Source organism: Symsagittifera roscoffensis, chromosome 3 (genome assembly GCF_963678635.1).
Source record: "Symsagittifera roscoffensis chromosome 3, txSymRosc1.1, whole genome shotgun sequence".
Classification (NCBI taxonomy): domain Eukaryota; kingdom Metazoa; phylum Xenacoelomorpha; order Acoela; family Convolutidae; genus Symsagittifera; species Symsagittifera roscoffensis.
In genome coordinates, this window is record NC_087064.1 from 23269593 (window position 1) to 23283338 (window position 13746).

A 13746-nucleotide genomic window follows, 5' to 3' on the forward strand; every position below is an offset into this window, starting at 1 on the left:
GCAGCAAGCTACCCATGTCGAGGCGCTCACTTTACGTTTCGAACGTCTCGAACAAAATTCGGTATGTTTCGACCGTGCTCGACCATAACAAATCTGATGAAGCATGATATTTTTCGACCGTGCTCGAGCAAAACCAAATACGTGTACGTTTCGACTTTGAAACAACATGAGTTATCCAAATTTATACGCTATAACTAATGCTTTTCTGGTAACATTTTATAATGCATTTTATCAGAATGAAAGAATTAGCGTTTTTTTTCAATTTAAATGCCGTAGAGATGAACTAATTTTGGGCAATTTTTTCCCATCTTTTGGAATGCTGGTTTGCACTTCGATTCGAAAATGTTTTAAAAATTATGTTGATTTTTGGCGAAAACTTTTCTTGTGGACTCGGAATTACAGCGTGATAATCGGTAACTTTCGACCATACACGAGATATGTTTTGACCGTGCGCGAGATATTTTCCGACCGTGCTCAAGTATGTTTCGATTTTGTGCTCAACGCAAACCAGTGTCTCGACTGTTCTTTTCGGTCGAGCAGTCGAGCACTGACATGTGCTCAACTTTGAAAGTAGAAACATAAAGTGAGCACCTCCACCCGGGCAGGCTCAATAAAAAGTTTTTGAAGAGTTTTTGTTGTTTCACTTTTGCTAAAAAGTGAAACAAATCTGTTGGGAAGCTAATTTAAAGGCCATACATTACCCTCAGAAGACCGAAAAAATGCAAAATTATATAAAAAAATTAACATTTTAAAGGATTTTAGTTTTCGTTATTGAAAGTTTTGCAATCAAAAATGTCTGTAATCGGAACTTTCTGTCACAGTAACTGGATATTCTTGTCTTAATACATTTTTTTCAATTCTATATGCAAAATCAATAAAGATTTAATTTGCAGAGTTAAATGTTTTTGCATTGCTATTTGCTTTCTGCTTGCAGGAAGTGAGAAACTGAATCAAACCTGTGAAGGAAATTTGGCAGAGACGACCAACATCAATAAAAGTCTGCTCGCTCTCGGTAAGTCACAACAAATAAATCGCGCGCAAATCTGGCATCTCGTTATCAATTTCCCTGTAAATGTTATGTTCAATTTACATTTCTTATTTCACGGTCTTTAATAACAATATTTCTGTAAAATGACACAAGAAATAATTTTTTCACTTTTAATATAGGAAAATTGAACATCGTACGAGTTTGAATTTTTATGTTTAAAAAATCGTCTATATCGCCCTTGCTCTCTGGAGGTCAGTATTAACACCTTGTTTAACGATGACTAGAAATCAATTAATTGGGAGGATGGTTTAGGCAACTGCATCTCGTGTCTGAGTGACAGTCGGAAGAGGGGAGGCCACATTCCTTACAGGGAGAGCAAACTCACCCAACTACTCGCCGACAGTCTGGGCGGAAATGGAATCACTCTCATGGTATGTATGGCCACATGCAGGTGCGGGTTTAGGGGAGAGGGTGGACGCCCGTTCCCTCAGGTATTCGACCCCCTGCAGACCCAAAGGGTCCCCCCTTTGTACTATTTTGAGATAGATATCCATTTTTGGTGACGGGCCCTAAAAACTTTTCAAAGGCACCTTCGGCGTCAATACATTCTAATTTTGAGGGGGCAGCGCGCTTCGAAAACAAAAGCAATTTTTTGGTCAAAATTTATCGAAAAGTGCCCGAAAACGCCTTTTTTTGGCCCGTTCACTCAAAATTTAATCTGCGGTCCAGAAAACTTGGCCAAAATAGGGGCTTTCAAAGCTTTGGGAGAGCTCGGAAACCAATTTGGTCAACCTAAAACAAATGTCGACCTAAAGCAAATGTGGACAATGTCGACAAAAATGTTTTTGAAAATCCGCCCCCCCCCCCCCTCTCGAAAACATCCTACATCTGCCCCTGGCCACACGTATGACCCCACTTTTTCTTTCTCCTTGCACGTAACTGTTTATACAGAAGAGCGTAATTTTTTCCAGCATTTTGTCAAAAATTATGTAAAATTAAGGTTTCAATTAATTGTTAAGCAGTCGAAATTTGAAATTAAGCAGTCGAAATGTTAAAAAGCATAAAACACGCAGAGCCGAAAAATTCCGTGACTTGCTTCGAGAGTCAGGAAAAATAATCATCAATTCCTCCAGTTTTTCATTTTGTACAAAGCGGCGAAGCGGAGCTTCGCACCAATTGTGATTCAAGAAAAACATAAAAAAATCTAAGTAAAAAAATAAATGTTGAGAAAAAAACTAGGTGAGCCAAAATCTTCCTATGTATCGATAAAAACCATCTAGGGACCCAGCTGAAGCCGGAGGTAGGTTTTGATGTTGAACAAATTTGCTATGCTGATGCGGCACGAAAATGTGACTTCAAAAACTGTCCAAAACGACAATTGTTTCTCTACTAAAATATATGAGAAGAGTTAAAAAAATTTTGAGTTATTCAATTTTCCCAAGAAAAAAACCTTTCTCTTAAAAAAAATTAGGTAGTCGCCGCTTCTGCAGAAACAATTTTTAACTGGTTCTTTCCCGTGAACATTTTAGTGTAAAAAAAGTTCAAAAGTTCTGAACAACGTTCAGAAGATTTTGCAAAGTCCATAACTTTTTCAGCAAAACGCATTTTGCGGCCGCTGAAGCATAGAAATTTTCCAAACAGGGTTTCTCGATTGAACACAACCTGAAAAATGGCACACTAGTTTTCGCATGAAGTCAAAAAATTTCAAAAAAAAAATGTCAGAGCTTCGAAACTGAGCTGTTTGATTCCCATAACTTTTTTCTCGAATTTCATACAGGTAGGCTTTCAATCACCTGTTGTTTCGATTAAATCTATAATATCAGATTTGGCAGAATCAATTCGGTCAACAAATCAAAACTCAAGAAATTTCCGAGAATCATAGTATTTTGTGTGATAAAATAGGGCATAGACACTTATGCAAAAGAGATCAAAACAACCGCTCATTTCAATAAAATCCAAAATCTTAGATTTGGGAGGGTAGTTCTCGTGAAAAGTCAAAAACTTAAAAAAAAACGATCAAAAAATCAAAATTTTAACTTTACCGAGGGTTTTATAAGCAAATGAGCTTTTCACCACCCGTTCTTTGAATTGAACCCAAAATCTCAGATATGGCAGGGTAACTTTCGAGAAAATTCAAAAAGTATAAAAAATGGTCAAAAATCAAAAACTTGACTTTTCCTAGGACGATTACTTCTTGCGTAAAACTTTTTGTTAGTATCCGCTAATGAGGAGGATTTTTGCACTACCAGTTATCTCAATTGAACCCATAAATTCAGATTTCGTAGGTTAGTTTTTGAGAAAGGTCAAAAACGTTCACAAACCGTTCGAAAATTAAAAATTGAACTATTCCGAGGGCCATAATTCTATGTGTAAAAAAGTTTGGGCGTAGCCGCTTATGGTGGGAAATTTTCGAAGCCGTTTCATTCATTGAAACTGAAGACTCAGATTTTGCAGGGGTAGATTTTGAGGAAACGAAAAAAAATGGGTCAATTATTAGTTTCCTCCCGGCTAAATTGGCCGTGGACCCTGAGAAATTTGGTTCCATTATAAAGCAAGATACGAGTGATTCAGTAAAACAAATTGTTAACCCGAAAAAAGTCTATATTCCGGTTTGATAACGCTGGCTAATCGCAAACGTAAAAATAAGTTAGTTCAGATCAGTTATCTTTGACAAAATAGAAATATTTTTAACTATGAATCAAAGCTAAAGGAGCTTTACTGTAATGCCTCACTCTAGACAAGCTGGCCAAATTGCTGAGTTTCTGAAAACATTGAATGAAAAAAACACCCATTAAAACATAATTTTTCCCCATTTTTCCATTTACAGTGAAGCGACAGGAAAAGAAGATTAGCTTGCTCTGCTTTTTGGCTGCTTGAATCTACATAACATTAACCCCCCCCCTCCTTATGGTATCTACTAAAGAATTGCCATCCTTATAAATAAAAGCAGTTAACTACACTAGAGCGTTGTACTTAACATGCGAGTTTCGCTGCTTTTGGATGGGTAGAAAGTTCTACTAACTCAATCTACTTTACAATTGCCCCCTTTCTTATAAAAGGGGGGGTAACTTTTAAGTAGATCTGGCTGATCTTTACGTCCTTTAAAAAAAATTTCAACACTAGAAGAATAAATTTGGTAGACGCTGTTGTTATTCTCACGCATTGGTAGACGCTGTTGTTATTCTCACGCGTTGTCTGCTCCAGGTAAAATTAAGAACTTTTTCCCAAGTCATTTTTTATACACAAGTAATTTAACGATTTCAGAAGTGCAAACTCTTTAAAAACTTAAGAGGTTGACTTTATTTTATCATTTTGGAATGGCGTCATTACATTTGATCACGCCTAATGAACCGACGGCCTCTTAAGCTACAAAATCTGCCTTGCTCACAAATTAAGAGCACTCAATTAACAGTGAGAGAAACAAAACGCAAATTACACTTTTCATCAGCACAAATGCACATTATCTGCAAAACCTTTTCAATAGACCGCCTATTTTCTGATACCATAAACACCATACTGCTGCTGGTCACTTTGCATAAATGACAGCTAATTCATTATAAATTTTCATGACTTGACTTATAATTGAAACGAGAGAAAAATGGATCGAGCAGCTGATTAGCAATCTTTTCGTCCCAAAAGGTAAATCACAAAAAAAATTCACCAGCTGGAAGTGTATACTGGGTCTTATCAGTTAAACCCTCTAAAGCGCAGATTTAGATTTCGGAAATAAACAAACATGATTGGCTGAAAAAAATCTACTGTCAATCAAAATTAAGGGGTGAGGTATAACCCAAAAGATCCCCCATTTAAAATAATATGATATATATATTGAGTAGCCCGGGTCAATAGATGTTCCAATAAAATTTCATGTGATCCGATCAAATGAATTTGTCAAGCTTTTGACTAACTGCATTAGTGGTCTTTTCTTTACGCTCAAATAGATCGCGACGCGACCGAGCGCTGCTCTGAGTTTGACAATTTTCCCTCAAAAATGTTTGAGTAAGTTTTCACTTATAATGGACTCTGTGGGTGTTTGAAACACAAAACTTTGAAGCTTTTGATATTTTTTCTACAAAATTTTTGCTTTTTCTTTCACTTTCTTCTAAAATCCAGTCAAACCGTCCTGACGAATAGCGCAAATAAACTTAGACGCTTTTCTTTAAAAAAAACATGATGCAATCTTCTTTTTTTTAATGATGCGATGTTTTTTCTGTGTTTAGGTGGCCTGTGTTTCGCCTTCGTCTTCTAACCTGACAGAGTCCCTGAACACTTTGAGATACGCCAACAGAGCCAAGAAAATCAAAAACAAACCCTTCGTTGTTATGGTAACTTAATATATTCATTTTTATTTAGTAGGTCGCTTTTTTCTGATATTTTGTTCAAAACTTTATTTTTGTTCTGCTGACTTTTGAATAGTCATGCTCAAATTTTATTTAACTGATGTAAAAAAGCAAGATGTCATTTAAAACAAAAAACTAAATCATCAGTTTATCACCTAACCAAATCACCTGGACATCGGAAAAATAAAAGATCAGTCGTTTGAACTCTAAGAACACAGATGACGGGTCTTATTCCACCCTGAATAATTTTAGCGACGCATCGCAAAAGGGACTAATCATACGCGCGAAGAATCGAATGTGCAAAAATTGTCAACCAATTAATGCCCATGAACAGTCTGATTTTTATTACTCATTTCCTTCGAATTTTTAAATATTGGATTCTGATTAGCTGACAAGTTTTTCGTGCATTCGGTCTTTTTCCCTTGAGGGACGCCCCCGTCGCTAATTAGTTACATTGTTCCATTGTCCATGTGAACAATCCCCCCCACCATACTTATATTGTGATTCAAGTATAATTTAGCATTTGGCCAATGTGAACAATCCCCTCACAAGTAAACTATCTGCACCATCTCCAAACTCGAACTTTGCAATTGAGACCCAGAGGCGAAGCTGCACTTCGCAAAGACAAGCAAACAAAGAAGAAAAAGCAGAAATCAGCCTCGAAAAAAAAGTTATAATCGGTAATCAAACAGCGCTAGCGTGGAGATCTACAATACGTTCGCCTCGGAGGCGATCCAATAAGCAGAAGGGTCTGAGAACAAAATGGGTCCAAGGGCAGGAAAACAGAAAACTTTTGAGTTTTATTGATTTAAACGGTCTAATTGATACTAAGCAATCCTTAAAAAACCAATAATACCAAGAAAACGCATTATCTATACATGAATTGAACATTTTCATCAAGTTTTTTTTTTAATTTGATCATTTTTTTTTCAATTTAAGCATAAAATCTTCGTTTCTTCAGTAATTTTGTCAAATCTTGTTCTTAAATAACCGATTAGCTTTTAAAATTTCGTATTATTCTGTTTTTCTGCTTGTGGACGTATTCTGCTCTAGACAATTCTGCTTATTGACTGGCCACCGTTCGCTTGAAATTAGACAATTAATCGCAACCAAAAAGCAGTTAGAACAGATGCAATTAAAATGCCAATGCTATGCAGCAAAAGCGCCACCAAGTGAGCTCTTTTATTTGCGGGCTAGTTTGGAAAAATGTGACTTCGTCGACAAAAAAAACAATGAGAAAAAAAAGAAATTAATTGAAGCAAATAGAAAGAATTCAATTTCAATTTAGAGAAAGTGTATACTTGGTTTCATCGTTTGTTTGCCAATCTACTACTCACATTTGAGTGATGTTTTTCACGTCATTAGAAAGTAATTAGCATCTAATGATTTTGGTGACCGACCTTTTACGAGACCTTTTACCAGACCTTTTAACAAAAAAGTCATAACATGGACCTTGTATCAGATTCGATAAACAAATTTGATTGAGAGATGTAATGATGCCTATTAGTGTGGTTGAAGACAAGGTTTTCACGGTTTCTCAGCGAAAATTTGTTTATTCTAACCGCTTCCTTTTAGAATCTGCCACTATATTGACACTTATCTCAATTGAATTATTCCATTGTGGTCTAGTAAAAAGTCGGTCTGGTAAAATACCTAGCCCCATTCGTTTTGCTTGAGTTAGTTCACTACAATCCAAATTAATGTCAATGTATTGCAATTAATTGAAGCAAGTCTAACCTCAAATGCTATATCGATTGCCCATAGATTACCCAGTAGAGGTAATGTACCGCGACCTATTGTTGTCCGTTTTTTGTGAAAAGTAGGAATAACTGAAATATTAAAGAAAAAGAAATTGTTAGGTAATAGCGCCAGTTTGAAGAAAGTACGAACAATCGAAGATTTTCCTCTCCCATGAGTCAACTTTTTCAAGCTTGTTAACTGCGAATCGCGTATGCTTGGTCGAGGGATAGGTCAATTTTATACGCCTAGAAAAAGGATGGGAAAACATACAAAGTAACAGGGCTGTATGAAGGAAACTTACAACTGGCATACAACATCTATGACATTATGAAAAAAGTTGGGAAAAAAGTGTTTTCCCCAGCAGCAAAGCTTAGCTGACTTGTAATCATAAAAGTGCTCACAATGATGTCAATACTTTATAAATACTTAATGTAATTGTCTGTTCCCTGAGTAAAATTACGAAAACTTGGAAGCACTAGTTTATAGCTTAGAATCTCCGCCTTTAATATTTTGCTTAACAGAAACCTGGCTAAAAACGAAAATGAAAGCGAAGCTGTCCTAATACAAGGATATAAAAAGTCTTTGGCGAAAAATGGTTTAACGATAGGTAGAGGTGTAATGATTAAGGTACGAGAAAAAATAGAAATAAATGAAAATTTTGAAATTCCATTTGAGGAGTCAGTAGCAGCTGACCTTGATGCCGCAAGGTTCCGTTTTCTGCCTCTACAACAAACCGAGAACCGATTAAATGTGCTTTGTTGAAAAATTAGATAATTATCTTGAGAGCCTCATTTCGCCAGATATTCCGACAGTTACCTGCGTTGACATATATGTGGACATGTTGCGTGAAAACTTTTGAATTTTAATTTTTTTTGTACAGCATTTAGTTCGAATGGTTTTGAAATTTGCGGTAAAGAAGCGACTACAATAACGGATCTTTCAAAAACCTACTTTGATCTTTTTAAAGTCCAAAGCATTCCTAATTGCGATTTACAAGAATTTGAAAATCAAAATTTTAGTGATCGTTTTCCAGTTCTTCTTAAATGGCAATTTGATAAACAATGTCACAAAAAAGCAGAAATATAGGGATGTCGCTTTTTTGAATCATCCAGTTAAAGTGAAGCTTTATAAAGAAACTGGACAAGAAACAAGAAAAACTGGTTGAATTAATCAGCAAAATTTATTCAAGCTCAAGTGCAGATAACGTTTTTATTTGATTTTACTCTTGTTTTATGCAAGTCACGGATAACTTTGCTCCCATAAAAGACTACAATAGGGTAGAGAGTGAAAAACCAAAATGGTTCGACAAAAAATTAAAATATATTTTCTAAAGGAAACAAAGCACTCCAAAAAAGAGTTCAGGAAAACCGAAATGAAAATCTACAACACTTCAGAACTGTTTGGTCAAAATTTTAATTAGAAATAAAACACTCGAAAAAAATTTTTTGTAAATCAAAGTTTGCTGCTTGTATTGGAGGCTCAGGTCAAGCTTATTAAGTTATTGAAAGAATTGGCTGGAAAAATTGCCTATCAGAGAAAAATTCTCATGCTAAGTTCCTGTGTCCATTACAGTCGTAGTTCTCTTTCTAGCAATACAGCAGAAACTTTTAATCGGTTCTTCGCAAACGTTGGGTTAAAAGTTCAAAAAACGGTTGAGTTCTGCATACCGGTAATTCTGAACCAAAAAATGTCTTCCATATTTGTTCAAAAAGTATCAATATTGGAAGTAATTGATATTTGCTCAAGTTTATTCAAATGTTTTCATCGGGAGTGTAAGATGTACAAAACATTATCGTGAAAGTGTCAAAAATTGCAAGCGTCACTGTTTTAACTACTATTATCAATCATTTTTTGAAACAAGGAGTTTTTTAAAATTCTCTCACAATCCATAGGTTTACGACTCCATAAATAAGGATCGAAAGTCAAAGAGGATAATTTTAGACCAACTTCTCGTCTTATAGTTTGGAGTAAAAATATACAAAAGATTTGTTTTCCATCGGGTGTTTTCTCTTGCAAACAATTTGGTTTCCGTAAGAAGCATTAAACAATAGACTCGATTGACGAGCTAACTGAAAATGTCAGATTTCATCGGAAACATGCAGTATTAGTTTTGTTCCTTGTTTTGAAAAAAAAAAACAATTGATACTATTGACCACGAGTTGATATTTGAGAAACTCGAAGCTTATGGTATAGTTAACAACAAACTTAACTAGTTCAAAAACTATTTATCGAATCGTTCGCAGTGTGTCAGAATAGCGGAAGCCACAACCTCATGGCTCAAGGTTGAGTGTGGTGTGCCACAAGGGTCTACACTAGTGCCACTTTTATTTTTAATCTACACAGAACATCTGCCTCAGAGCTGTTGAAATACAGACGTTTATCTGTTTGCTGACGACACAACCAAAGCACGAATTAGTTGCCCGTCACACATTATTCATGAAGAATCAAATTCAAATTTTTTCTTGGTGAAATGCCAAGCTGAGTTTAAAAAAACTGTTAAGATATCACTAGGATCTGGTGCTTCTAACACAATGCAATTTTTTTCGTTTTTTTCAATTATTAATATTGTAAGTACTGAACTTTCATGCAAGTATTTAGGAATAACAATTGATCAAAATTTATTGTTTAATTGTCCTGTTGCCTATGTAGTACAGAGACTCGGAAAACAATGTGAAATTATTAGTAAGCTAAATCATTTTGTCCCAAGATTGCAGCTTCTCAATATTGGTGATTTTTGGCAATTGAATTGGAGTTGATCTTTTTTATTCGGTTCAAACTGTAAGATCACTTCCCTCTTTTTGTGAAAATTAATTGGTGAAACTTGACCTTTAAGTCATTAGCTCGAGCAACTTTGTGCGGGTGATTTATCATATATTTTTGATCTGAATTACTACGTGAACTATCAATCAAACCTCCTTAATTCAAGCCTTTTTAACTAACCGTTTGTCGCTGCAATAATCTTGATTGGTTATGGGTCCAGATGCCCAATCACGAGTGAGAAATCAGGAGTAAAGATTGACTGTTTGATCAAACGAATAAGAAAAAAACTCAGTTTTACAGTGCTGTTGTGACAGTGAAAAAACACAACTTGAAATTAACAACTGATCAGTTAGAGAACTGCGAGAAAAAAGCAGGCTAACGCTACTTGGAGATAGTCGATCGTTCAGATAGAGATAGATTACCCAGTATAGGAAATGGACCGCGACCTATTGTTGTCCGTTTTTTGTGAAAAGTAGGAATAACTGAAATATTAAAGAAAAAGAAATTGTTAGGTAATAGCGCCAGTTTGAAGAAAGTACGAACAATCGAAGATTTTCCTCTCCCATGAGTCAACTTTTTCAAGCTTGTTAACTGCGAATCGCGTATGCTTGGTCGAGGGATAGGTCAATTTTATACGCCTAGAAAAAGGATGGGAAAACATAGAAAGTAACAGGGCTGTATGAAGGAAACTTACAACTGGCATACAACATCTATGACATTATGAAAAAAGTTGGGAAAAAAGTGTTTTCCCCAGCAGCAAAGCTTAGCTGACTTGTAATCATAAAAGTGCTCACAATGATGTCAATACTTTATAAATACTTAATGTAATTGTCTGTTCCCTGAGTAAAATTACGAAAACTTGGAAGCACTAGTTTATAGCTTAGAATCTCCGCCTTTAATATTTTGCTTAACAGAAACCTGGCTAAAAACGAAAATGAAAGCGAAGCTGTCCTAATACAAGGATATAAAAAGTCTTTGGCGAAAAATGGTATAACGATAGGAAGAGGTGTAATGATTAAGGTACGAGAAAAAATAGAAATAGTTGATGGAGTCAGTAGCAGCTGTCCTTGATGCCTCTACAACAAACCGAGAACCGATTAAATTTGCTTCGTTGAAAAATTAGACAAACAACTTGAGAGCCTCATTTCGCCAGATATTCCAACAGTTACCTTCGGTGACATGAATTTGGACATGTTGCGTGAAAATCTTTGAATTTTAATTTATTGTAGAGCAGTTAGTTCGAATGGGTTTGAAATTTGCGGTAAAGAAGCGACTACAATAATGGATCTTTCAAAAATTGCTTCGATCTTTTTATCGTCCAAAATTGTCCTAATTACGATTTACAAGAACTTGAACATCAAACATTTAGTTGTTCTTGAATGGCAATATAATAAAAATTTCACAAGAAAGCAGAGACTTAGGGATGTTGCTTTTTTGAATCATCGATTTAAAGTGAAGCTTTATAAAGAAACTGGACAAGAAAAGCTGGCCGAATTAATCAGCAACATTTATTCAAGCTCAAGTGCAGATGACTTCTTTAATTGGTTTTACTCTTGTTTTATGCAAGTCACGGGTAGCTTCGCTCCCATAAAAGACTACAGTAGGGTGAAAAAAAACCAAAATGGTTTGACGAAAAAATTCAAAATTGATTTTCTAAACGAAACAATGCACACCAAATAAATGTTCAGGAAACATGAAATGAAAATCTACAACACTTCAGAAATTTTTGGTCAAAAGTTGACTTAGAAATAAAACAGTCGAAAGAAAATTAATATAAATCAAGGTCTGTTGCTTGTATTGGAGACTCATGTCAAACCTATAAGTTATTGAAAAAATTGGCTGAAAAAATCAACTATCAGAGCAAAATTCTCATGCTAAATACCTGTGTTCATTCCAGTCGTACTTCCCTATCTATCGATACAGCAGAAGCTTTCAATCGGTTGTTCGCGAACGTTGGGTTAAAAGTTCGAAAAACGGTTGACTTCTGCATACCGGTAATTCTGAACCAAAAAATGTTTTCCATATTTTTTCAAAAAGTATCAATATTGGAAGTAATTGATATTTTTTCAAGTTTATCCAAAAGTTTTCATCGGGAGTGTAAGATGTACAAAACATTATCGTGAAAGTGTCAAAAACTGCAACCGTCCCTCTTTTAACCACTATTAACAATCATTTTTTGAAACAAGGAGTTTTTTTAAATTCTCTCACAATCCAAAGTTTTACCAATCCATGAATAGGGATCGATAGGCAAAGGGGATAATAACAGACCAACTTCTCGTCTTATAGTTTGGAGTAAAAAATACGAAATATTCGTTTTTAATCGGGTGTATGCGTACTTCGAGAGCCTTTCCCTTTTCTCTTGCAAACAGTTTGATTTACTCAAGAAGCATCAAACAATAAATGCAATTGACGAGCTAACTGAAATTGTCAGATTTAGTCAGTAACATGTAGTAATTAGTTTTTTCCTTGGTTTGAAAAAAACGTTTGATACTATTGACCACGAGTTGATGTTTAAGAAAGTCGATAATTATGGTATAGTTAACATCATACTTAACGGGTTCAGAAGCTGTTTATCCAATCGTCCGCAGTGTGTCAAAAGAGCGGAAGCCACATCCTCATGGCTCAAGGTTGAGTGTGGTGTGCCACAAGGGTCTACACTAGATTCAATTTTGTTTTTAATCTTCATAGAACATCTGCCTCAGAGCTGTCGAAATACAGACATTTATCTGTTTGCTGACGACACGAACAAAACAAGAATTGGTTAATTGTCACACATTATTAATGAGGAATGAAATCGAATTTTCTCTGGGTTAAATGCCAAGCTGAAATAAAAAAACTGTTAAGATATCACTGGGATCAGGTGCGTCTAATACAATGCTCGATTTTTTTTCGTTTGTTTTAAATACTAATTTTGTAAGTACTGAGTTTTCATGTAAGTATGTACAAATAACAATTGATTAAAATTTATTGTTCAATTTTCATGTTGCCTATGTAGTACAGAGACTCGGAAAACAATGTGAAACTATTGGTAAGCTAAGGCATTTTATCTCAAGGTTGCAGCTTCTCAATATGAGTGATTTTTCGTATTTGAATTGGAGTTAATCTTTCCTATTCAGTTCAAGCTGTAAGATCACTTCCCTTTTTTTGTTAAAATTAGCTGGTGAAACTTGATCTTTTAGTCATTGGTTCGAGCAACTTTGTGCGGTTGATTTATCATTTATTTTGATCTGAATTACTACTGGAACTATCACTCAAAAGTCATTAATTCACTCTTTATTAATCAACCGTTTGTCGCTGCAATGATCTTGATAGGTTATGCGCCCAGATGCCCAATCACGACTGAGAAATCAGGAGTCAAGATTAACTCTTTGTTCAAACCAATAAAAGAAACTGAGTTTTACAGTGGAGTTAGGACAGTGAAAAAACACAACTTGAAATAGACAACTGATCAGTTGGAGAACTGCGAGAAAAAAGCAGGCCAATGCTACTTGGAGATAGACGTTCGATCAGATAGAGAAGTGCAAAGATGGAAGCAGGGCAACACAACTAGTAGAGACAGACATCTCTGACGACACAAACAGGGCACCACTTTTTTACAGATGGACAACTCTGACGATATAAGCAGGGAAACCTAACTAGAAGAGAAGGCAAACAAAAGCTACACGAAGGAGCACTGAGTAAGCACAGCGGTGGAAGGAACATTACACGAAAATTGATTGTGAACGAAAACTGAATCATACTGAAAATATACATGTTATACCTGTAAAATTTGCAGATTTATACACAATTTTTGCGGGGGATAAATTCGTTTGTACACGGTTGGTCGAATCTGACACAAAATCAATCTAAGGAAAACCTTGCCGTAAAAAGGAGAAAAAACTGATCCCCCTGTATAAAAAGACGACCTTCTATATTGCC

General features: G+C 35.4%; 5 protein-coding genes across 6 annotated transcripts in view; 2 read left to right on the forward strand and 3 right to left on the reverse strand.

Annotated features, from left to right (window-relative positions):
* Positions 1-13746, reverse strand: part of LOC134841892 (dnaJ homolog subfamily B member 6-like) — a 463167-nt gene that overhangs the window by 412230 nt on the left and 37191 nt on the right. The window lies entirely within an intron of this gene.
* Positions 1-13746, reverse strand: part of LOC134841887 (E3 ubiquitin-protein ligase NEDD4-like) — a 378569-nt gene that overhangs the window by 327631 nt on the left and 37192 nt on the right. The gene's annotated exons all lie outside the window — the stretch shown is intronic.
* Positions 1-13746, forward strand: part of LOC134841889 (leucine-rich repeat-containing protein 45-like) — a 449626-nt gene that overhangs the window by 272342 nt on the left and 163538 nt on the right. The window lies entirely within an intron of this gene.
* Positions 1-13746, reverse strand: part of LOC134841891 (endophilin-A-like) — a 259814-nt gene that overhangs the window by 208876 nt on the left and 37192 nt on the right. The gene's annotated exons all lie outside the window — the stretch shown is intronic.
* LOC134841636 (uncharacterized) overlaps positions 1-13746 on the forward strand; it is a gene marked incomplete in the record, with an annotated part of 40592 nt that overhangs the window by 17417 nt on the left and 9429 nt on the right. The window contains 3 exon segments of the mRNA XM_063857668.1: positions 935-1012; positions 1301-1419; positions 5209-5313. Of these exon segments, the coding sequence (XP_063713738.1) occupies positions 935-1012; positions 1301-1419; positions 5209-5313 (302 nt within the window).